General features: G+C 35.6%; 1 protein-coding gene across 3 annotated transcripts in view; it reads left to right on the top strand.

Moving 5' to 3' along the window:
* The window catches only part of SHOC2 (SHOC2 leucine rich repeat scaffold protein), a 51,777-nt gene that overhangs the window by 9,026 nt on the left and 17,367 nt on the right, over nt 1-25,384 (top strand). For 2 of the 3 annotated variants that reach the window (XM_080643108.1, XM_080643109.1), the window contains exons 2-3: nt 15,213-16,152; nt 21,698-21,835. In XM_080643108.1, the coding sequence (XP_080499234.1) occupies nt 15,450-16,152; nt 21,698-21,835 (841 nt within the window). In that variant the 5' untranslated portion in view covers nt 15,213-15,449. Of the gene's footprint in view, nt 1-9,836; nt 9,963-15,212; nt 16,153-21,697; nt 21,836-25,384 lie in introns of those variants that run through there. The other variant, XM_080643110.1, reaches the window with a different exon arrangement.

Here is a 25,384-nt window from a genome sequence, read left to right as displayed (position 1 = left end):
TATAATAGCTTATTGTAGTACACACTGAAGATGAGTATTTGGGCCAAGAACAAAATTTATTGAAGCCCCCAAATATGTGAGACTGTGTCAGGCTTTGTGTTGGGCTCTGAGGACCTAAAGATCCTATATAATAAAAGGCTAATATGCAAACCGACCGAACAGCGGAACAACTAGTCGCTATGATGTGCACTGACCACCAGGGGCAGATGCTCAACGCAGGAGCTACCCCCTGGTGGTCAATGCGCTCCCACAGGAGGAGGGCTGCTCAGCCAGAAGCCCTGAGCCTGGTTCATGGCTGGCAAGCGCAGTGGCAGTGGCGGGAGCCTCTCCTGCCTCCGCTGCAGCGCTAAGGATGTCCGACTGCCGGCTTAGGAGTGAGCAGGCAGTCGGACATCCCTTGAGGGCACAGACCAGGCTGAGGCCCCCCCCTCCAAGTGCACGAATTTCGTGCATTGGGCCTCTAGTCAAATATAATGATGGCCAGTGAGTGAATGGTATAAATTAGGTGGTAATATTTTAGGTTACAAATAAGGCATAAAAAGCATTGTTTTGGGACTTAAGAGAAATAAATGGAATCACTGTTTTTGAAACAAATTTTTAAATGCTATTAAAATTTAAAAAATAACTCTGATATCAACATTTCCATGATGATTGTTTACATGACTTAAAATTTTCAGTGGAAATTATTTTAAACTTCCAGAATGTTGAGCAACATTATGCCAGTCTATGAGAACCAGCTACTGAAACTGTTGGAAAACTAATTATAAAGAGTGAAATCTGCCCAGTTGGAGTGGCTTAGTTGGTTGAGCATCATCCCCTGCACCAAAAGGTTGCAGGTTCAATTCCTGGTCAGGGCACATGCCTGGGTTGTGGGTTTGTTCCCTGGCCAGGGGCAACCAATCCATGTTTTTCTCTCTTTCCCTCCTCCTACCCTTCCTCTTTCTAAGTTTGTCCTCAGGTGAAGATTAAAATAAAATAATGAAATCTAGTTTACATGCATTGTTCAAGAAACTATGTTTGTAAAGGCATTTGATGAAACAAACTGTCAGCTTACTTTGTTAATGAAAAAAGGGACTGAGTTGATTCACACTAATTGCAATACCTACAAATGGATATTATAGTTAAATGTTACACTTTAAGGATTTTCATGATATGAAAAAGGAAGGACTTAAACTTTGAAAGTCAGCTATGTAATTCTTGTAGAGTTAGTTCTGAGAGTAATGCCTTAATTACTCACATACAAAAATATAAAAAAAACTTAATGGCCTTTTCTCAACTGGAACTCAGTTATACCTGATAGTTTCATATATATGGGTATACTAGTATATATGTAATAGTTGATATAATAATAAGGGTCCTGTGGTAAGATCTTGGAAGATTTTTGTTTCATCAAAGAAAGTTGAAATTAAATTTCATATAATTTAAATTTTGCTATATTATACTCAATTCTTTGAAAATTGATAATCCACAATAGTAGGTTCATGTCCTAAAAATAAAAACAACTTGTTAATTAGCCCATCTCTTTCCTGACTATACTATTATCCAGTTTTTATAAACTAACAATTTGATAATATTTGAATTGCTTCTGAGAGGAATTAAAATTAAGTATTGCCAAATAATGTTTTTTTCTTTCTGGCATGGTTTAAGTAATTAATATATTACCTGCTACCTGCAAATTACTATGATTTATATCTTTGTGATGTAAGAATTTGTTTTTACATCAAAGCTTCTATAAACTATGTGGGAATCATATTTTGAGATTATAGTAATAAGATAGTAGATAGTACATACCATTGGGAACTGATTGGGTTTAATGTGTTAAATTACAAAAACAATAATATGTCCTTTTATGTATAACCAAAAATATAAGCAAGGCCTGCTTTTCTTTATTTTGAGTAGTTTTGAAGGGAGAAATTCTTTATTGATCTTAGTTAAATTGGGCCTGGCTGCTTAATGTATTTCTTTTGACCTTATATGAGAATGATTTTTTGCTATGGGATATTTAAAGAAATTAATACAGAGATAAATGAGAGATATTTTTAAAGCCCCAAATGTATTATGTAAATCCTGTTTTAACAACTATCAAGGATAAGTAGATAAATAAAATAATTACTTGAGCATATGGTCTTCATCTAAATAGTTTCAAGACATGAAAAAGACTGTTTGTTTTATAGTAATGGGAACTTATTAAATACTGATTCTTAAATGTAAAATACCTACCTTGAGACCACACACTCCTTTAATCTTGTTACATACAGTACATTTATTTTTGTTTATATTTTTCTGACAGTTTCTGATAAATAGTTTATAGAGTAAGTAATGGAAAGGATTTATAATCAGATAAGACCTAGTAAAGGAATGTGAGGTTTATACTAACAAAAATGAAACAGTTAAATGTAATCTACTTAATTTTTAGCATAATAGTACTGAAAATCATTTGTTTTTTTAAAATTGAAAATACTTTATTAAGCATTACAGTCATCTTAATGTTAATAACCTAAGATAGCAATTACATTTTATCTCTTTTGCTTTACACTGATAATTAAGTAACCAACTTACTGGTTTATTGCTAGTTTGCCCCTGATAAATGAAGAGTAAAGTATATTTTGGGAATACTTAGGGTCGTGTTTGACATGTTTTGAATTCCTTGGCAAGAAAGGCAATTTAAGCAATATTCAGAGGTAAATCTTTTGGGGGAGTGTTTGTGTGGCATAAGTTTTTCAGACAATGTTTGGTCAAGGATATTTGATGTTTACTATCATATCTTAAGTTATATTGAGACATTTAAATCCCCCCTACACAACCTCTGCCTTTTATTTTGATACTTTGTTGGAGAATCTTGCAATTTATATATAGGTGAGTTGAAGTGTTGTACAAGAGAGCTGTAATCCCATTATGGCTTATGTTGTGGGTTGGGTAAACAAGAATTTTCAGTTCTTTGGTCAAAACTTTTGTTTGCCCAGAATCAAAATTATGTAAGTTTTATTTTTTCTCATAAGAAGGAACACAGATTTCCTGAAAAACTCTCATGTATTTGCTATTGTATAAAATAAATTAGCCATGTCTTTTCCATGTCTATTCAAACTATTTCATCTTGCCTCCTTGCAAAGGGAAAAATAAGTTGAATGAATTTGAAGGTGCTATGAGTTATTCACAGACAGCTATTTCTTTAGCCTTCATGAAAACTACTCTTACCTCAGGTTCACTAATACTGCTTAAGAATGTGGTTTTTGTTTTTCTTTTTAATTTCTCTATGATCAATAATGTTCCCTTGAGCACGTCAATTTGGGGTGCTTTCTTAATCTTAGGTCTTCCAGTTTTGAGGATTCCTTTTTTAACTCCTGAACAACAAAAATATATAGCTTTATGTGATTTGGAGGGAAGACAGTTTATTTTGTTCCTTTAAGCTACTTAATAGAATAAGGAGTGTTTCAGATCTTATAAAAAAGGAAAGTACAAATGAAGTCTTGCCATTTTTAGGTGTTCATATCAAAATCAGAGTGATTTCTAGTTAATTTTAAGTGGAATATAGGGAAACTATGCATGAAGCAACTGTGTGTGTGTGTGTGTGTGTGTGTGTGTGTGTGTTTTGTTTTTGTTAATCCTCTCTCAAGTATAGGTTTCCATTGATTTTTAGAGAGAGTGGAAGGGAGGGGAAGAGAGAGAAACAACCAGTTGGTTGCCTCCTGCACGCGTGCTTCCTGACCAGGGCCGGGGATCGAGCCCTTGACCTGAATTGAACCCGGGACCCTTCAGTCTGAGGCCAATGCTCTGTCCACTGAGCCAAACCCGCTAGGACGAGAAAACATTTTTATCTGTTTATTGTTCAATTATCTTCATTCAGCAAGTGTTTATTGAGTACTTACTGTGTGCTTAATAAAAAGTTCATGATATATTTTAATTTGTAGAGCACTTTATAGAATAAAAATTGTTTCTTTATGTAAGGAGCCTGTCATCTAGTAGGGCAGATAAAACCAAGTTAACATATATTTATAATTCTTTTAATAAATATAACTGCTATTATGTGTTAGGCATTATTTCTAAGTACTAGGATACAACTGTGAAAAAGAAGGGTCCCTATTTTCCATTACTTTAAATGAGGGAGTAAGACAACTAACCTAGTAAGTATAATCCAGAGTGATGCATGTTCTGATAAGGGGTAGTTTTAAGTGGAGGAAAGGGTATTCAGAAATGTTTCTGAGTAATCAAGAAAGGCTTCCCAGACCTCTGAGCTGAGATCTGAAGAATACAAGAATTCGATCAGTGAAGCATTGTAAAGAATGTTTCTGGCAGAAGAGAATAGCTTGTATAAAGTCCGGGGGGGGGGGGGGCAGAGATAGCAGGACCTGCTGTGACTAGAGTGCAAAGTGGGAAATATCAGAGTTGTGGCAGGAGAAGTAAGCAGGGGCCAGATCTTGAAAGACTTGGTAACTACTGCTAAGAAATTTGGATTTTGTCCTGAGGGCTGTGTTTATGGAGGCCACCCACTCTTCCCTCAAGTGTTTTAAATTGTATAGTAACCTGATTAGATGTGAGTATTTGAATGATCACTCTAATTATAGTGTAGTGATTAGGTTAGGAACAGGATGGGGGAGTGGTTGTGGTAAGACCAGTTACAAAGCTATTGGAAGAAATTTGGTATTGCCTAGAACAAGGTAGTGGCAGTAAGAATGAAGAGAAGTTGAAGTTAGGAGAAATTTGGGGAAAAGAATGGATAGGATTTGGTGATGGTTAGGATGTCAGAACTGAAGGAGAGGTAGGAGTCAGGATGACTCCAGGAATCTTGACCTCCCCTCCAACCCTTTTTAGTTGCTTTCTCCTTAGCTGTTGTCATTTTTAATTAATTGATTGATTTAAAAAAATTTAGAGGAAGGGGGGTAGAGAAAGAAAGAAAAACATGTACTTCTTTTTTTTTTTAAAATATATTTTATTGATTTTCTACAGAGAGGAAGGGAGAGGGATAGAAAGCTAGAAACATCAATGAGAGAGAAACATCGATCAGCTGCCTCCTGCACACCTCCCACTGGAGATGTGCCCGCAACCAAGGCACATGCCCTTGACCAGAACCGAACCCGGGACCCTTCAGTCCGCAGGCCGACGCTCTATCCGCTGAGCCAAACCGGTTTCGGCAACATGGACTTCTTGTTCATTTATTTATGCATTCATTGGTTGATTCTTGTATGTGCCCTGACCGGGGATTGAACCCTCATCCTTGGGGTATCTGGACAGTGCTTTAACCAAGTGAGCTACCTGAACAGTGCCTACCTGTTATCTTTTTTAAGAAGCCTTTACTGATTCCCCCAATGTCCAAGACTGTTTTAGGGTCTTCTCTTTGTGCTGCAGCAATCCTTACCACACCGTTCTTTGCCTTATCCACTTGTTTGTAAGCTTACAGACAAGAACTGTGACTTATTATTGTATACTTAGCATCTTGAACAGTGCATGTCACTAGTATATATTAAATAAAATGTTAACTGAATGAAAATATAGTTTTTATACTTACATAAATTTAAATATTTATAATTGGAGAAAAACTCTTTTTCTGAACTGCCAGTATCCTAAAATTGGTTTATAACTTCAGTGGATCAGATCACTCCATGAACTTTTGAATATCTCTTGTACTATAATTCAGATCTGAAGTGCTGGATATATTTAGTTCTTCATGGGCTATCATGGACTAATTTAAATGGGCTTTGATATTATGGTGACCTCTTGTATTATACATTTAGATTTTCTTTATAAATGAAAATTTAATTACCTTTATCCTTTCTCAGTTTAAAAGTCAACATAACCAAACTAGCACTGTTAGGATTTTTTCTGTTTCAAAATGAAAATAGCTTTTTTTTTTCATCCTTGATTATGAAAAGAGTGAATGCTTATTATATACATTTAAAAAGTGATACAGAGACAAAGGAGAGCGAAAACCATCCTAATACATTACCATCATTTGATGGATATTTTTCTAGACTTTTAAGATTTTATATGTATTTATGAATACCATGATTAAGTTAAAAGAAAAATTATCAACAGAAAGGAAATATTTATGACATCTATATTAATAGTCTCATTAATAGACAAAAGGTACTATCTTTCATACGAAGAATACTGATAACTAGTGTATAACCTATAGATTGGGAAGTCATATATTCTTTACAAAGTACACTATTATATTAAAAGCACTGGTAATTTCTGCTGTAAAAACACAGTTTAATTATGTTTGAAATACATCTTATCCTAAACCTATTTGACCATGGAATAAAATGTTGTAGAAATAGATTTTGGGAAATTTGGAGAATGTATTATTGAACATTTTCAGGTTAGCATGTTGTTAGGTATTCCAAAACATGTGTTTGCATGACAGAATTATCTGTAGCCATGGGGAGCTAATAAGGTTTTTAATATGGATAAACTAGAGGCCCAATGTATGAAATTCGTGCATGGGTAGGGTCCCTAGGCCTGGCTGGTGATCAGGGCCAATCTGTGGGGCAACCGGCAGGGCGATCAGGGGGCCCCCTGCTGGACCTGCCTTGGCTGGCCTGGGGCCTGTGGGCTGGGGGCAGCTCCTGCATTGAGCATCTGCCCCTGGTGGTCAGTGCGCGTCATAGTGACTGGTCGTTCCGCTGTTTGGTTGATTTGCATATTAGGCTTTTATTATGTAGGATAGGATTGCCAGTGCCCGTCATATGTATCCATCGGTTGGTCGTGTGTAGTTGGCACCAGTGAGAGCTTTATATGTATCGTGCATGCGTAAGTCAATGTGCGTGTCATACGTACCGGATGGTCGGACAATCGGTCGGTCACTTTTATATATAAAGATAGAGGCCCAGTGCACGGATTTGTGCACCGGTGGGGTCCCTTGGCCTGGCCTGTGGGGATCGGGCCAAAACCAGTTCCCCCACATTCCCCAAGGGGTCCCAGATTGTGAGACGGTGGTTCTCGGGTAATGCACCCCGGAATTGGGTTCCCTCCTCTCTGGTTCTGGGTGCATCACCCAAGAACTGCAGCTGCCAAGTCACTGCAGTTTGGCAGCTCTTGCGTTGAGCGTCTGCCCCTTGGTGGTCATTGTACGCCATAGCTACTAGAAGGTTGGCCGGTTGCTTAGGCTTTTCAGCCTTTTATATATATATATAGACTAGAGGCCGCGGGACCCATCATCAAGTCCCTGCCTACCTTGAAGACAGTTGTGGACAGAGATAAGAATAGTTTCCTGCCCTAACCTTTCCTTCTCAGGAACACTTAGATTGACCTTCATTGGAAGATGAGAATGAACAGAGCAACACTTACTTGTTCCCATGAAGAAATCATATGATGTTCAGTAGGTGCCTTTTGGCGTTTGGTCGTGACAGCATGACGGCTTCATGGCCACGGGGTTTTTATAATAGAGATGGTATATAGGTTACTCAGAAGGTAATTTTTGAACCCCCCCAATTGGTCTTTGAAACTACTTTGTGTTAAGACTCAGCAATCGGAGTTTTAGAGCTTTAGGTACCTATGAGATCATGTAGACCCCAAACTCGTTTTCGGGTTTTTTTTTTCCAAATGAAAAAACTGAAGCTTAGAAAGATAGCATTTGTCTAAGGTCACACTGTAATTTCTCAAGGGATTTGGAACCCAGATCTACAGCTCCAGAGCTTTTGGTCTTTTTTTTTAATGCACCCTTCCCCACCCCCTCAACACCCCCCCCCCAAATATATTACTTTTAATCACATTCCTTTTGAGAAAGTAATAGCTAGAAGATACCTTCATTTAATATAAGAATTGAAAGTAGAGTTTGATATAAATTAAGGTGGGTCAAATTTAATGTAGATAGAGCATCTCAAGTAAGTCTCTGGACATATTGGACACACAGTCCCCCCTTACTGGTGAATTATTCTTCTAGGCAAGAGAAAAATAGTTTTGGAATATGAATCTACTCTTAACAATATTACTACTAAGGAATAATCAGTTCTAGTCTTTAAGAATCAGTATATGGACCAAGGAAGCATGAGTCAGGTTCTTTTTTGAATTGAGCCGCATCATCACTTCCCTTGTGGTCAGTTATGGAAACATTTATGTATATATTTTACTATTAGTGGCAAAGTGGACCTAAATGCTACAGAATCAAATCTTGTTCTGTGAACAGTTTTCCTTGGTTCATGGATCTAATCCTGATTATTTACATGATTTTTTATATCTACTGAATATATTCTGAATTAGTATAGTGGTTAAGATGGTTTTGGAGTCAGAACTCTGTCAGGCTTGTGACTGCCAATTATGCTCTGTGTGATCTTTGACAAGTCATTTGATTGTTTTTGAGCCTCAGTTTCATCATCTATAAATGAGGATTAATCTTCCTCAGTATTATTGCAAGGACTTAATGGGATAACAGCTGAAAGCACTTAGCACAGTGCCTGGCATGTAGTAAGTACTTGATAAATACTATCCCCTATTATTAGTGGTGTTATTGTCAGATTCACAGCATCCTATTGGTCAAGTAATTTAACTTCCATAAATCTTGGTTAACTCTTTTGTTAATAGGAGTAACACCACTTGGGGTGCCTACTTCACAGGGTTAATTGGAAGTCAGTTGTAATCATGTGATAGTAATTTATAAACTCTCAACCTGAACTGAAGTGACAAGTCTTACACCACTAGGACCAGGCAGGTGAAAGAGAGTGGAGATTTCTTTTTGAGAAAGAGTTTAGAGATCGACGACGCATCTGCCTTCCTTCAGTACTGGCATACTGAGGCACATGCAAACATATAACTGCCTTTCCGAGTCAGTCAGGCCCAGAATGCATATCTGTATCATGGACTGCTCATAAGATTCCAGATGAAGAATCTGTGGCAGATTCCAAACTCTTTTAGCATTTGCTCTCAACCTCCATTTCTTTACCTTATTCCTCGTCATTTCCTCTGCCAGTCTCTCATCACTGATAGCTCCCCTGTCTTTTCAGAGAGAGGGGTAAGCACTTAAAAGTTTAAGGACACATTCTTTTATTTCTTCTGTGCTCTTACACAAATGTGTAACTCTCACATACATTTCAAACAAACAAATAAAAATACCCCAATTAATCATATTGTGAAGAAGCCACATTTTCAAAAAGGATTTTCTGAATTGTATGCCCACCAGCAGACTGTGATTGTCCATTTCTCTGTATCCTCACCAGCCCTGTTCTTTTTTTGTTTTCATTGGTAAATATAACATTGTTTCTCGTATTTTTAAATCAATATTATTCTAGTGAGTAGTGAAGATACCTTTCTAGGTCTTTCAAAACACCAGGGGAGGGACCCAGAGTTCATTTGATCATTTACTTCAGAATGGAAACATAACTTTGGACTCTGTGATTCAACTCGCCAAACATTGGTTTAGCATACTACCATACCTTGGTTTTTACCCTTAACTGGAACTTAGAAATCACTATCCTAAATTTGATGTTTCTCAATGCTTTATTTGTGTCTAATCTTTATATATAAGTACCCACAAACAATATATATATGTTTTAAAACTTTATACAAATAAGTTATTCTTTTTAAAAAAACTTTTGTGGAATTTATTGGAGTGGCATTGGTTAGTAAAACTGTATAAGTTTCAGGTATGCAGTTCTAAAATACATTATTTGTATATTGTATTGTGTGTTCACCACCCCAAGTCAAGCCTCGTTCCATTACCATTTATCCCTCCTTTACTATCTTGTACCTTCCCCTACCCCTCTTTCTCTCTAGTAATCACCATAGTGTTATCTGTGTTTATGAGGCTATTTTTGTTTTTGTTTAATCCCTTTACCTTTTTCACAAGTCTCCCAGCCCCCCTCTCTTTTGACAGCTATCAGTTTGTTCTCTGTGTCTATGAGTCTGTTTTTAAGTTTATTTTGTTCATTAGATTCCACATATAAGTGAAATCATATGGTACTTACCTTTCTCTGACTGGCTTATTTCACTTAGCATAATACTGCCCAGGTCCATCCATGCTGTTGCAAAAGGTAAGATTTCCTTCTTTTTTATGGCCCAGTAATATTTCAATGTATATATGTACCATGGCTTTTTTATCCACTCATCTACTGATAGGCACCTTGGCTATTGTAAATAATGCTGCAGTGAATATAGGGGTGCATACGTTCTTTTGAATCAGTGTTTTGGGTTTCTTCTGATATATTCCCAGTGGAATTTTTGAGTCATTTTTTGAGGAAACTCCATACTGCTTTCCACAGTGGCTGCACCAGTCTGCATTCCCATCAACTGCACGAGGGTTCCCTTTTCTCCACACCCACACTTATTTGTTGATTTATTGATGATAGCCATTCTGACAGGTGTGAGGTGATATCTCATTATGTTTTTTTAAAATTATTTATTTATTTTAAATTTTATTGGGGTGACATTAGTCTACAGGAAAATATAGGTTACATGTGTGGATTACTAATTTACAAAATCTGTATATAGGACCTTGTGCCCACCATCCAAAGTCAAATCTCCTGTCACCTCATATTAGGACCCTTCTCTTCTCCCACCCCTCTCCCTCTGGCAACCACCACACCACTGTTTGTGTTCATAAGTTTCAGTTTTATATTTCACATGTGAGTTAAATCATATAGTCCTTTCTCTGTTTGACTTACTTCACTTTGCATAATGTTCTCAAGGTCCATCCATGTTGTTGTAAATGACGCTATTTCATCCTTTCTTATGGCCGTGTAGTACTCCATTGTGTATATATACACCACATCTTCTTTATCCAGTCCTCTATCGTAGGGCACTTTGGCTGTTTCCAACTCTTGGCCACCGTGAGTAATGCTGCAATGAGCACAGGGGGGCATATGTTTTTGCATATAAATGATTTCTAGTTTTTTGGGTATATACCCAAGAGTGGGATTGTTGGATCATATGGTAGCTCTATTTTTAATTTTTTGAGGAATCGCCAGACTGCTTTCCATAGCAGTCTACATTCCCACCAGCATTCAATGAGGGGTCCCTTTTTTCCACAACCTCTCCAACACTTGTTGTTGCTTGTCTTGTTGATAATGGCTACTCTAACTGGTGTAAGGTGGTATCTCATTGTAGTTTTAATTTGTATTTCCCTGATTGCCAGTGAGGTTGAACATCTTTTCATATATCTATTGGCTGTATGTCTTCTTGGGAGAGGTGTATTTTCAGGTCCTCTGCCCACTTTTTGATTGGATTGTTTACTTGTTTGGTGTTGAGTTTTATGAGCTCTTTATATATTTTGGAAATTAAACCTTTGTCGGAGCTACTGTTTGCAAATATCATCTCCCATCTGGTTTGCTGCCTGTTTGTTTGTTGTCCGTTTCTTTTGCTGTGCAGAAGCTCTTCAGCTTGATATATTCCCATTCATTTATTTTTGCCTTTACCTCCCTTGCCTTTGGGGTCAAGTCCACAAAATGTTCTCTACCACGTAGGTCCATAAGTTTGGCACTTGTATTTTTTTCTATGTGACTTATAGTCTGGGGTCTTATGTCTAAGTCTTTGATCCATTTTGAATTAATTTTTGTACATGGGAATAAAATGCAATCCAGTTTCATTCGTTTGCAGTGATGTTGAGCATCTTTTCATGTCTCTTGGCCATCTGTATGTTCTCTTTGGAAAAGTGTCTATTCAGGTCCTTTGCCCATTTTTTAATTTGTTTGTTTTTTTGGTGTTGAGTTGTTTGAGTTCTTTATAAATTTTGGATATTAAATCCCGTATCGGATGTGTCATTGACGAATATGTTCACCCACAGAACCATTCTTTATATATTATTCTGCAATTTTAATATGTTTCTGTTTTTAGAGGTGTTGTTTACTCTTGTTTCTGAGCTTTATCCGAGTTTCTGTAGGTGTAGTGATTTTTAACATGGTGAAGAGGGACTTTGCCATAGAGGCTCCTTGTGCAAGTGTGTAGAAGTTTTCATACTGTAAATCCTAGGAATAGAATTGATTGATCTAATTGGTAGATGTGGCATTTTCAAATTCGCAGGTTTTTACCAAATTGTTCGCCAAAATCGTTTTAACAACGATACTTGACCAGCAGAGTGTGAGTTTTTTCAGCTCCATATTCTCTAACAGTTGGTTTTATCAGACTTTTTACTTGCTAACCTGATGGCAGTAATATCTCTTAATAGTTCTCAAATTACTAGTGATACTGAGTAGTTTTGAAACAGTATTTATTGGTCATTTAAGTATTATTCTGTGAGTTGCCTGCCCATTTTTTAGTGCTGTATTTATGTAGTGGAGGCCCTCTTCACCTTGCTTGTATTCTTAACTCCCTATGCATGCACCTATCCCTTAAGCACTCAGCTCTTCATGTAGACATCTTCCTTACTTACCCCTTTTACACTCCAGTGTCACACACTGGTCCATCACTACCTGTGTACAGTCTTTTCACTCCATTCAGTCTCTGATTCTCCATGCTGAGCCATCCCCCTGTGAGGACACACATGCCCACCTCCCTTGGCCTCTGACACCTCTTGTGGATTGCCAACATATGCTGATGTTCACTTTGTCCTGTTTGGGTTCTGATAGCCCCCAAACTGAACTGCCCCCTTGTGGGATTGTCTTTCTCCTCTCACCTGGGCTCTGAAATCCAAGATGGGGGTTGGCTTTCAGTACTCCACCCTCTTTAGTCTTCTGCTGACATTCTGCTATGGGACTTTGATTTTTCACTTTCTACCATCACTGGGGTGGATGCCCACCTTGCTCTGCAAAACTCAGTTGCTTTAGTTCTGACTTGACCAGGATGGGGAATGGGTGCGTTTGACACTCAAAAACGTTATTACAGTATTATAAAGAAATAAAAATACAGATACAACAGAAACAAATGAGTATATATGAAGAAATATTATATTGCTGTTTGAAAGTTAACAAGAATTTGAGGTGTGAAAATAGGAACTACAAATAAAACCAATAATTAAAAAAAACTTACATAGTAATAAGACATTCATGAGAGCCTCCTGGGAGGTACCTCCTGAGAGCAATGTAGGAAAGACTTTCTGGAAAAAGTGACCTCTAGAAGTCTTAAAAGATGTTTATAGATTCATCTGGAAAGGTGGTACCTGGAAAAGGAAGAGGTATAAGGGATATATTGGGGAAAGTATACAGGCAGAGGAGGAAACAACAAGAATATAGGCATGGAGGGAGGAGACAGTACCTATGTTCAGGGAACAGAACTCTGATGAGGGTAGTGTATTTTAAATGCTGTCGCCAGGGGGACTAGGGAGTGGAGGTGGAGAGGAGGAAAGGATCATCCTAGCAGAGGGAGCAAGCTGAATAAAGACATGGTAATGCAGAAAAAGCACTTTAAGCAAACTGTGTCAATAGTACTTAAGATAGGAATGGAGATTATATTGGAGCCTGACTGGAAAAACCATGTACACACACACACACACACACACACACACACACACACACACACGTGTAAGTATGTGTGTACTTTTAGCATGGGAGTGATTTCAAACCACTGATTTCTTAAAAGTGTTATATAGTATATTCCACTTATCTGAAGACTTAATACTATACTATATTATCAATTAGTTGTCATATGTGAGTGTTTTGGCTGTCTAAACTGTAGCCTTGTTTGTATAAGGTAGAGCTCACATTCTCTATATAGAAAATTTTAGCATAATCCTGTGCACTTAGACCAGTGATTTTCAACTGGTGTGCCAACAAGAATTTTTAAAACATGCAGTACTTGAATATTTTACTGACCTTTTCTCTTAGCTTGTCAAATTAAAAAAAAAAAAAAATGACAACAGCCAACACAACAATAGCCGTCCAGTGTGAATGAATCAAAGTTACACCTATTTTTGGGTTAGATTAGCAAAAAATATATTTTCTGGTGTGCTGCAAAATTTCAGTAATTAGTTTATTATGTGTGCCATGAGTTGAAAAAGGTTGAAAATAGCCCTGGCTGGATGGCTCAGTTGGTTGGAGCATCATCCATCCTGTACACCAAAAGGTTGTTGGTTCGATCCCCAGTTGGGGCACATATGGGAGGCAATCAATCGATTTATGTTTATCTCTCACATGGATGTTTTGTGTGCTCTCTCTCCCTCCCCACCCCCCGCCCGCACCCCCCGTCTCTGAAATCAATTTAAAAAATCCTTGGGTGAGGATTTTTAAAAAAACACGTTGAAATTTGCTGACTTAGACTATCGTACTTTTTGTGGTTTGCTAAAACTTTATTAGCATCTTTTAGTATCTTATGCTAATCAGGTAAGATGTTATAGTTTTATCTTTTTAAGCCCTAGTACCAAATAAAGATCAGTTAGTTATAAAATTAATACTAGAGCCACAAAACAAAAATTATATTTTACATTTTGAAATCTTTAGGGAGGACTAACTCCTTCACAAAAATATTACTCATTTTTTAGCCTTTGTGGATCCCTTTTGTCATTTTACTAGTGAACTTTTTCTTCTTTTAAGAATCATTAAGTCCTAACTTTTCCAGTTCCTAGCGTATAGATATCATTGGAGACTGTTTCTGAAAGGTAGCCCCCAGATCTACCTGCATGAGAGTCATCTAGAGTGCTTGTTTAAGTGCAGATTCTTAATGCCCTTTTCCTGAACTATTTGCTGGTTTCTATATATATTTCACTTTGCTTATTTTGTTCTTTTACCACACTGCTCTCTGTTCTATCATCATCACTTTTGAAATCATTGCTGTTACTTAGAGCTATCTGGTAATTAGTTGCAGATAGAGCAGTTTTAGTGCAGTGGTTAGGAACATAGGCTGTGGATACATACTATCTACGTTGGAATCTCATCTTTACCATTTTTCCAAGATTAAAAGCTAGTTAAAAATATTTCTGTGCCTCAGTGTCTCTGTGAATGAAACAGGGATAACAAACTTATCTCATAGGGCTGTTAAATGTATTAAATTGATATTTGTAAATTCCTTACAATAATGCTTGTACATGGAAAGCACTGGGACATTAGCTGCTGTTGTGACTTCTCTTTTTCATCTCTTAAAGTTTTGTTCTATAGTAACTGGTATACTTATCTTACCTCTTCCTGTTCAGACTATAAATTATTTGAGGATAAGGTCTACCTTTGTATTTTTATTTCTTTAATAAAACTATAATTTTCATAGTTTTTCTAAGGATTTTGCATAAGTGTTTGATAAATATTTACTGTATAAAATCATAAGAAAATGCCAAAATTGTCAGTATAAATGTTTTTTCAGAGCCCATTTGCTTAGAATAAATTATAATCTAAAATATTAATATTATCTGTGTTCTGTTTCAGGAATTCTAATGAATCATTGCTTGACCAGCACCATTTTACCAGTTGGAATGAGTTATCAGAAATGGGAATAGATCCAACATGTAATAGATGGCTGTTACTCCGTGTTGATTACTTCTTCAAGCCAGTACCTTTTTGATTCCATAGGATCTTTGTCTCTTCATCTTTGAATTCCAATTACTATTGTTGGCAAATAAAATAAAAAGAGTTCATGTAGTTTTTGCTGAAGCTTGAGTCACCATGAGTAGTAGTTTAGGAAAAGAAAAAGACTCTAAAGAGAAAGATCCCAAAGTACCATCAGCCAAGGAAAGAGAAAAAGAGGCAAAAGCCTCTGGAGGTTTTGGGAAAGAGAGCAAAGAAAAAGAACCTAAGACCAAAGGGAAAGATGCCAAAGATGGAAAGAAGGACTCCAGTGCTGCCCAACCAGGGGTGGCTTTTTCAGTTGACAATACGATCAAACGGCCAAATCCGGCACCTGGGACTAGAAAAAAATCTAGCAATGCAGAGGTAATTAAAGAGCTCAACAAATGTCGGGAAGAGAACTCAATGCGTTTGGACTTATCCAAGAGATCTATACACATATTGCCATCATCAATCAAAGAGTTGACTCAATTAACAGAACTTTATTTATATAGCAACAAATTACAGTCCCTCCCAGCAGAAGTGGGCTGTCTAGTAAATCTCATGACACTGGCTCTAAGTGAAAACTCACTTACCAGTTTGCCTGACTCTCTTGATAACTTGAAGAAGCTGCGGATGCTTGATTTACGGCATAATAAACTGCGAGAAATTCCTTCAGTGGTGTATAGGCTAGATTCTCTCACCACTCTTTACCTTCGCTTTAATCGTATAACTACTGTGGAAAAGGACATCAAAAACCTGTCAAAACTCAGCATGCTTAGCATTCGAGAGAACAAAATCAAACAACTACCTGCTGAAATTGGTAAGAGCCTTGGTTTACTATTATTGTATGTAGCAATAATTGGAGTACTTTTCCATACCAGTAAATATTTGATACTTGCCTAAAAGCATCTGGTTTCTAAATTCTATCTTATTTATGGTTTACTTTAATTATTTAGGTTTAGCAATATTAATAGTACATGGTTTGAGATATTATATGACTCAAGAAAATGAATTTGAATATAGATGCAATTAGGCCTTTCCCCACAAACCTAATCTGCTTTCATTTTCATTGAAGAAAAAGTGAATTTGAAGCAGAAAAAAGATGCTTGCCTGACTTTTAAGTTGTTGCCCCTTATTTTTAAAGTATTTATATATGTAATTTTACTAGATCCATTAAGGCTACATTTTCCCATTTTCTGATTTTCCCTTCTTTACCTGAAAAATGTTTGTTTAAATTCACATCCCTTTTCTACCTCAGTTACTACAAAAGATTGGCATATCAGGGCAGTGTCTGATGAAAACTGAGGAATTTTAAAAGTACTCACATGTTCATTAAAAACAATCCAAGAATACAGAAAAGTAGAAGAAAATTCACATACTAGATGAAACACTGTTAGCAACTTGGTAGATTTCATTCCAGTTTTTGTATATAAAGCTAAATTTTATTGAAACAAATGTTTTTAAAAGAACGGTAGTAGGCTAAAAATAGGAAATATACATGTGTAAACAAATCAGTAAAAAAAATTTATTGTCTTGATATTCTTAATTATGGAAAAAATTTTAGAAACATTTGGAATATAGTAAACCTTTGACTTAATTTTGGGAAATTGATAAAGGTATTGTCTTTGTGGGTCCTTTTTATAAATTTTAAAAAATTGACATAATTGATTATGTAACTTTTAAAGGAAAGTTTTCTTTTGTATGAAAGTCCAATTCTTAAAAAAAAGGTTGGATTAAATATTTTGTTGCTTTGAGCATTAGTCTTATAGTGAGTGATAAAGGAAATTTCCTCCTCTTAGGCTCTGCAGCTTTCTAGAGATGTAATATTCTGTATTTTAAAAATTTTATCTAGTTTTGAAAAAGATGCAGTGTAAATTTTAGTTATGGTGTCACTACATTTGACTCTAACCAGATACTTAAAATCGTAATTTAATTTTGGTTTAATTAAATGTACTTAGAAAAATGCATGATAGATTTTTCTGAAGCAATAGTTACAAAATGTGGCTCACTTATGAGATATTAAAGTATTCTCAGGAATTCGAATGGAAATATTCCTTTCCATGTGTTCAGATGAGGATGTAGCTGTTGAACGACTTCTGATTTTATACCAGATTCAGTCAAAATCTGACCTGTATATATGACTCATGGTGGAATAGAAATTATAGGCTTTTGGAGAAAGAAATGGTTACTTTTTATATGGGAAAAAAATGTTTTTGCCTATCTTTGCTCTTGTTGTTTTGCATATGTTTTATTCTCCATTCTAAAACTTTGGCTTTAATTCATATGAAGTCTCTCTTTAAGGATTTTTTTTCCAATAGAGAACTTATCAGATTACCTGGGAATTAAGAAGACATTTTAAAAAACAATTGTTTTGATTGATTTTAGAGCGAGAGAAAGGGAGAGAGAGATAGAAACATCGATGTGTGAGAGGAACATGGAAGGGCTGCCTCCTGCACACCTCCTACCAGGGATCAAGCCTGAAACCTGAGCATGTGCCCTGACCAGGAATCAAACCAGTGACCTCTTGGTGCATTATATTTATTATGAGGAATTAAGACGTATAAGAATTAACTTAGATGCATGGATTTGGGGCTGTTCAGTGTTCTATACATGTGTACTTTGCATACATTATCTCATTAAATTGTATAACCCAAGGGGATAGGTATTTCTCCTCCTATTGTGCTGAAGAAGGAACTGAAAATGTAGAGAGATTAGATAATTTACTTGATATCATGCAGCTAGGAAGTTAGAATATGAACCTAGATCTTACACTACTGCCCCCTCTAGTTTAGAAAAGTGGGTCCCACTCCCATAGATTATGATTTAGTGTCTAGCCGGTCCAGGGCATCTGTACTTTTAAAGAATAAGCTGGGTTATTCTATGTGTAGCTGCAATTGAAAGCCATTGCATTAGATTTTTCATTTTTTTTTTTATGAAGTGGGGAGGATATCAGCAGCTTAAGTTGTAATTCATATACCATACAATTCACAAATTTAAAGTATATAATTCATTGTTTTTTAGCATGTTCACAGAACTGTGCAGCCATCACTATTTTTAGAACATTTTCATCACACCAAAAAGAAACTGTACCCTCTAGCAGGCACCACTCCTATTTTCTCCCAACCCCTTAGCCCTAAGGCAAACACTGATCTACTTTCTGTTTCTATAGATTTTCCTGCTCTGTACATTTCATATAAATGGAATCATACAAAATATGGTCTTGATGATTGGCTTCTTTCACTTAGCATCATGTTTTCCACATTCACCCATGTTGTAGTGTATATTAGTTCTTCATTTCCTTTTATTGCTGAATATATTCCATAGCATGAATATACCACATTTTATTTACCCATTCATCACTTATGTTGAACATTTGGGTTGTTTCTACTTTCTAGATATTGTGAATACAATTACTATGAACATTTTTGTACACGTTTGTGTTTGGACATTGTTTTCATTTTTCTTAACGTATGTACCTAGAAGTGGAATTACTGAGTCATATGGTAATTTTATGTTTAATATTTTGAGGAACTACTAGACTGTTTTCCTAAGTGAATGCACCATTTTACATTACCAAGAGCAATGTCTGAGGGTTCCAATTTCTCTACATTTTCAATATGCTTGGTATTTTCTTTTTTATTATAGCCATTCCATTTATTATAAAGGAAAGACAGAAATAGACCATCCTTTATTACTTGCTAAATAAAATCAGCTCTTTTAAGAATGTTTGCAAAATAAGACCCAGGCACAAAGATGAAGTAAAATGAAAATTTGACATTTTTAGAAGTGTTATACTCCTTTCATATAATTTGCTAAAACCCATAAGAGAATTTAGAATCCAGAATTTATGCAAATTATCATTTTGTTAAACTTCCATTTATAAATACTAGATTATCATTGATACATACTGGATTTATAATATGCATATTAATGGCTTTTTATTCTCTTGTTTAATAAGTATACCACTTTCAATTATGCCATCCAGTTTGCGTTCAGCAGTATATTTGAGGAATGTGAGGAATTAGAAGTTTTAGAAATATAGTGACATTTAGTCTAAATCATATATTTGAAACGTAACCATTATTCAATGTTGTATTATGCTATGCCTTATAGGGAAATAATATTAAAACTAGAGGCCTGATGCACAGATTCGTGCACTGGTGAGGCCCCTCGGCCTGGCCTGCAGGGATCGAGCCAAAACGGGCTCTCCGACATTCCCTGAGGGGTCCCAGATTGCGAGAGGGCGCAGGCCAGGCCGAGGGACCCCACCAGTGCACGATTGGGGCTGGGGAGGGACTGCTGGAGGGCTCCAGGGCGTGTCCAGCCCATCCCGCCCAGTCCTGATCAGCTGGACCCTAGCAGCAAGCTAACTTACCGGTCATTGCGTCTGCCCCCCTGGTGGTCAGTGCACATCATAGCGAATGGTCGAACGGATGGTTGGACACTCAGCATATTAGGCTTTTATTCTATAGCAGTGGTTCTCAACCTTTCTAATGCCGCATTAGAAAGGTTGAGAACCACTGTTCTATAGGATCAGAATATTTATTTAAGTATTAATGACATCTTTAGTAATGCCCTGGGATTTGATACCAGGGATAAATATTTACATGGGTGAACATTGGCAGAAAACAGTAAAAGGATACTGAACAGACAGTACGTAAGGTAATATATCAGAGAGTAGCATTTGGTAATGTTCATTTACTTTTCTTTTGTATAAGGCATGTCTTTTTGTGTTAAATAGATGGAAACCTTTGTTATTGCTTTCTTTTGTAGATGAGTATTCCATTCTGCCTGTTATACCTCCTTTCACCATTTGCTACTTTGAAAAAGACTTCATGTACACCAAGAGAGTCAAGAAATCCTGTTTTCAGAGGGGAAACAGTATATAACCATTCCCTACTGCCTGCCCCTGCCCCAACTGGTTCCTTTGAGTTTCATGTTAGATGATTTTGTAAAAAAAAATAATTATTTTGGCCTGGATGGATTAGAATGAGGGCCATCAGATAGTCAGTTTGAATAATTCATCGGTTTAATTCAGGAAATTCTGGACAAGGACGTTTTATAGAATTTTATTCTTCTAGGAAGGAAATGGTTACTTTTTGAAACCAGAAATAAACCCCATCTTTGTCTCTTACTAATATTCCTACAATTTATTGTCCTTCATTGAATTGTGGCCTAGTTTAAGATATTTCCTCTTATTAAAGTTTCCCCCTAATACATTATTCTTTATAAGGTAGGAGAATGATCTGATATGTTAAAGCATATGCTTTTTGAGAACTGAGATTATTGTCTATCATTTAAAAAACAACTCTCACAGCATTCAGATATATGAGAAAGTAGAATAAGCAATTTTTTGTACACACTTGACTCAGTAACATTTATTGAAATAATCAATTTTCTATACTGCAGTGTTACATTTTATAGGTCAAGTTAGATATACAATTAATATATAATAAATGCATATATAATCAATATCTATACAAAAATGCAAAAACAGAATGAGCAATTCTTTTAAAAGTTGAAGGATCACAGAGATTTTAATTCCCAATTATGTAATTTTCTATGAACTATTATAGATAATGTTAAGTTTTCAATAAATGTGGTTTGAAGTGAATTTAATGAAACCTAGTGTTATTAGTCATTTTTCAATATTAACTCAAATTGTAAACCTTAGTCCCTAAAATTTTTTAAATTTTCCCAGGACTGCCAGGGGTTATACAGTTGCTTTCATGGTCCAGGTAATATTATTTAATTATTTCATTTGAGTATTTTGTACCAGTGTTAATGACTAACTTAGTTTGGCACGAAAAATAAAACAGGAAAGGGAATTCAGAGTTGTTAATAAATAACTCCTTTTGACCAGGATTCAGTATGAAACCTTAGAGACTTGGAAATGAATTGTTGACTTAGTTTATTGTTATCAAATTATTGGGTCTTCCACTGAACATCAAAAATCTGGAGAAGTTATTATTGGTAATGGAGGCAGGAGAAGAACAGGGAAAATAGCACTTGCGCCGAGGAAGGATTTGATAGGCTATCATTGACTTCTGGTACTGCTGATGTGACAGCACGCTACACATTCAAAGCAATGTAGACACTGCTACCCATGTTTCCAAGTTGTAGGAGCAGTTAACTGAAAGACATATCTTTTTTAGATATGTTTGAGATACAGCATATTAGTTTCAGATCTACAATATAATGATTTAGTGTTTGTAAGATGCCATTTTCAAACAACAGTTTTAGATTTTGTGTTTGACATTTTTTTCTGAAAGAGTATAATTATGATAATAGAAAATGAAGTTTTCCTTTCAATATTATTTAATATATTTAATAATTATTAAATTTTTATGTTGGCCAATTTACAGGTGAATTATGTAACCTCATTACGCTGGATGTAGCTCACAATCAACTTGAACATCTTCCAAAGGAGATTGGAAACTGCACACAGATAACCAACCTTGACTTGCAGCACAATGAACTGCTAGACCTCCCAGATACTATAGGTATGGTATGAGAGGTGAAAGAAGATATTGATAATTATTTATAGCTACTTGGACATTAAAATACTGTTTTTGATAATAAATATTAAAATATTAGAATTCAGCATTGTCAGAGTAGTAAAACTTCTAAAAGATAGTATTTTAAAATCACTACTTCCATTTCCTGGCAGAAAATAATTATATTTTGGGAAAGGAGCTCAACTGGATTATAAAGAAGATAGAATATTAAATCATATGTATATATTCCATAGCTCTGTGCTTAAACTGCAGAATGGGTACATTTTCTGTTTTTTGCTGATTTCAGAATGTTGCAGTCCATTGTATAAAGTATGGTCCCTTTTTTACTAAAGTAGACCACACTGAAAAATAAAACCATTGCTGTTTAGTTTTTAAAACATGGTCAGTATAGTTTAAAGTGTGTTCATCTGTAATATTGAGGGACAAAGAGAAGAAATGTGCACCTAAAAGCTAAATGCCAGTGATTGGCAGTGATCAGCCTACATTTATACACAGAATCTCAGCAACATTGACTTAGTCGCAATGGCTCAACACTAAAGCAAGCTATGGCTTGATTTCTAGGTTGCAGTTTAGTTTGTGGTTTACCGCTCATTGAAAGAGGTTAGAGGTTGAAACCACTGTAGGGGGTGAATCACACAGTAAGTGCCAGACTTCTGATGTCAGTTTTTTTCTGGTATAAGAGAGTTTTGATATTTCATCCTTAATTTTTTTTCACCTCTTTTATTTTTCTGAGAGGAATAGATTTTGGCAAAATGTGGATGACTCTTTGAACATGCCACGTTCTCAAGAAAGTGATAACGCCTTTGCAAATGTGAATTTCTTCATCAGAATAGCATATTCTCATACATCACATTTTTAAAAGTTCAGGTTCTTCTACCATACACAACAGTGAAAAAATGTTTAGGAAAATTGAAGGTACTATTTTTGTTTAAATAACCATGAATTTTGGTATTATGTAATGTTACATGGCAATTTCACCATCATTTTCATTTTGTAATTTTTAAATTCTAGAAACGTATTCTGATTTTGAAAGTGAGAAACTTAAGTTATTTTGCCTTTGGAAGAGAAGTTTTAGGAATCTGGTTCTATTTACTGGCCTTTTGAGTTGATAAGCATTTACTTTTAGGTTTCAATGAAAATTTTTTAAAAATGGTTAAAATGTTGTATTTGTCTACTATTTTACTGTAAACAGTGATTGAATGAGACATGTCAGTTATTGGAACAGAATTGTGGGGACTTTACTATTAATAAGCCCTTTCCGTGTCTGGCAGATTTTAGAGACCCCTTAATGAATGCTCCAGCCATCTATAATAATAAAAGCATAATATGCTAATTAGACTGGATAACCGAACGACCTTCCAGACGAAGCCGGGGCTGTGAGGTGCCAGAGGGAAGCTGGTGCTAGCAGCTGGGGGAAGGAAGGCCTACTCTTGCATGAATTTCGTGCATTGGGCCTCTAGTTATATTATAGTGGAACAGCTTTCTTCCATAGGAAAAGCAGTAGTATAAGGGAGAGAAAGGATTGGCCTTATTTATTCCAGTTTTTTTTTTTTTTTTTTTTAGGTTAACTGCCTCTTTTATCTTCATACAGCACATTAAAATTTGAGATTTTGAAGTTATTCATAGTCAGACATTATCACTACTGGTAGGAAATTTCCTACGTTTACCAGGCTTGCTGTAGCTATAGTGGCCATGGGCATTACATAGGCTTGTTTTTATTTCTCCCTCCAGACACATCTCAGCAATGTCATCAGAAAGGCACTAGTGAAGCATTCTTAGGTAACTTAAAAAGCACTTTAAAGACAAAATTAAGTTGTCTTTGCTAAGTGGTAGTTTTTATTGTTGCTTTTGTATTCAGTTTTCTGCTTATTGGAATCTTATTAACAGAACCAGTGAACTCTTTTTAAAAAAACTGTTTTATTGATTTTGGAAAGAGAGAAAGGGAGAGGGAAAGATAGAAATATTGATGTGTGAGAGGAACATCGATTGGCTGCATCCTGCACATCTCCCACTGGGGATCGAGCCCACAGCCCTGTCATGTGCTCTGACCTGGAATCAAACTGGTGACCTCTTTGTGCTTGGGTCAATGCTCAATCTAATGAGCTACACCGGCTGGGCAGAACTAGTGAACTCTTGAACCAGTTTTCAAACACCATGATAAGAAAGTAATATAAATGAGTATAGCATATTTCTGGAATAGTTCAAATTGCGGGAATTGAAGTGGTTGCTATTAAAAAAAACTTAGCAAATTTTGAATTATATTTGTCTAAACTTATGGCATAGAATTATCAGAGTATTTTCATTGCAAATGACTTTGACAATAAAATGAACTATTTTGTTATTTCTTATAACTTCAGTCACTTATTTCTTCAGCAAGAGGGGAAGATGCAAATGTGTTAACTAGATGAGGGTTATGAGGCCTCCTCCTAGGGTTTCAAGGCTAAAGTTATGCTATAGACTAATCTTCTATAGGTATTGTAATAAAGTTGAATCTGAGAGAGAATGTTATTCATGCAACTTTTTCAAAAAAAGATGAAAAAGAGAGACAAACATCAGAAGATTGCTGAAAGTTGGAAGGCATCCAAACATTTGTCTCCCAAAAAGTTGTCACACAAGACAACCACTTCTGTTATTCTGTTATTCCTAAAGCTGGTAATACTGTTTAATTTAAAATCGGAGCCTCTATTTGATGTTCATACGCTGCCGGTTTAAAAATGTTATAGCAATCGTTAATAATTTGAAGCCAGGAAAGAAATTAACCAGTCATGTTAAAGAAACACTAAATTCTCATCACTGTTGTTTTGTTTGTTTTATAAAAATGTACATATTTTCTAGTGTATATTGTTTGGGAAATTAAATTTGATTTAAACCTTTTATGATAGCAGATGTCATATTCATTCATGTAGCTTACCTGTAGCTTGCCATATACTAGTATGTAGTCTTGGCAATAAAATTAGAAAATGCCTGTTTTCTGCTCTGCTTTTTTTAATGTATTCAATAGTGGCTAATTTGTGCACAAGCCTAGTGTATACTTAGGGTAATAAGAGAGACTATAACTTTCACTTTGGTTTGTAGTTTTTAAAAATATATTTTTGAGGAAATTTTTTACCATCAGGTCAACTTTTCAGAGAAATTTTGGAATGTTTATATTAAAACTCATGGAAAACATTGAACCTTTCTTATCTCAGAATAATTGTGCATTGTATATTTTAAATAATACCATTAGAAATTTGAAAATTTTTTCTTCAAAATTAAATGTTCATTTTCACATATCATTTGTTCCATGTTGGATCATCATCACATAGATACAAATGGGGTAACTATTATAAATTTTAAATGTACACTGCTTGATGTTATTCAATTAGGCCTTATCTGAAGGTTAATTTATTATTAAAGTATGATAATATTTTCTAATAATTTATTTTTATAATTGACTTATAGTTGTATTTCATTATTTCTCTAAGATAAGTGGATACAAAAGTGCCTTCAGCATTATCCTTATTGGTGGAGTGTAGTGTGTTGTTCCTTGGTACT

The sequence above is a fragment of the Plecotus auritus genome (assembly GCF_963455305.1).
Source record: "Plecotus auritus genome assembly, chromosome: 9".
Lineage (NCBI taxonomy): Eukaryota > Metazoa > Chordata > Mammalia > Chiroptera > Vespertilionidae > Plecotus > Plecotus auritus.
The sequence above is the reverse complement of the archived record's forward strand: the minus strand, read 5'-3'. Positions and strand labels throughout refer to the sequence as shown.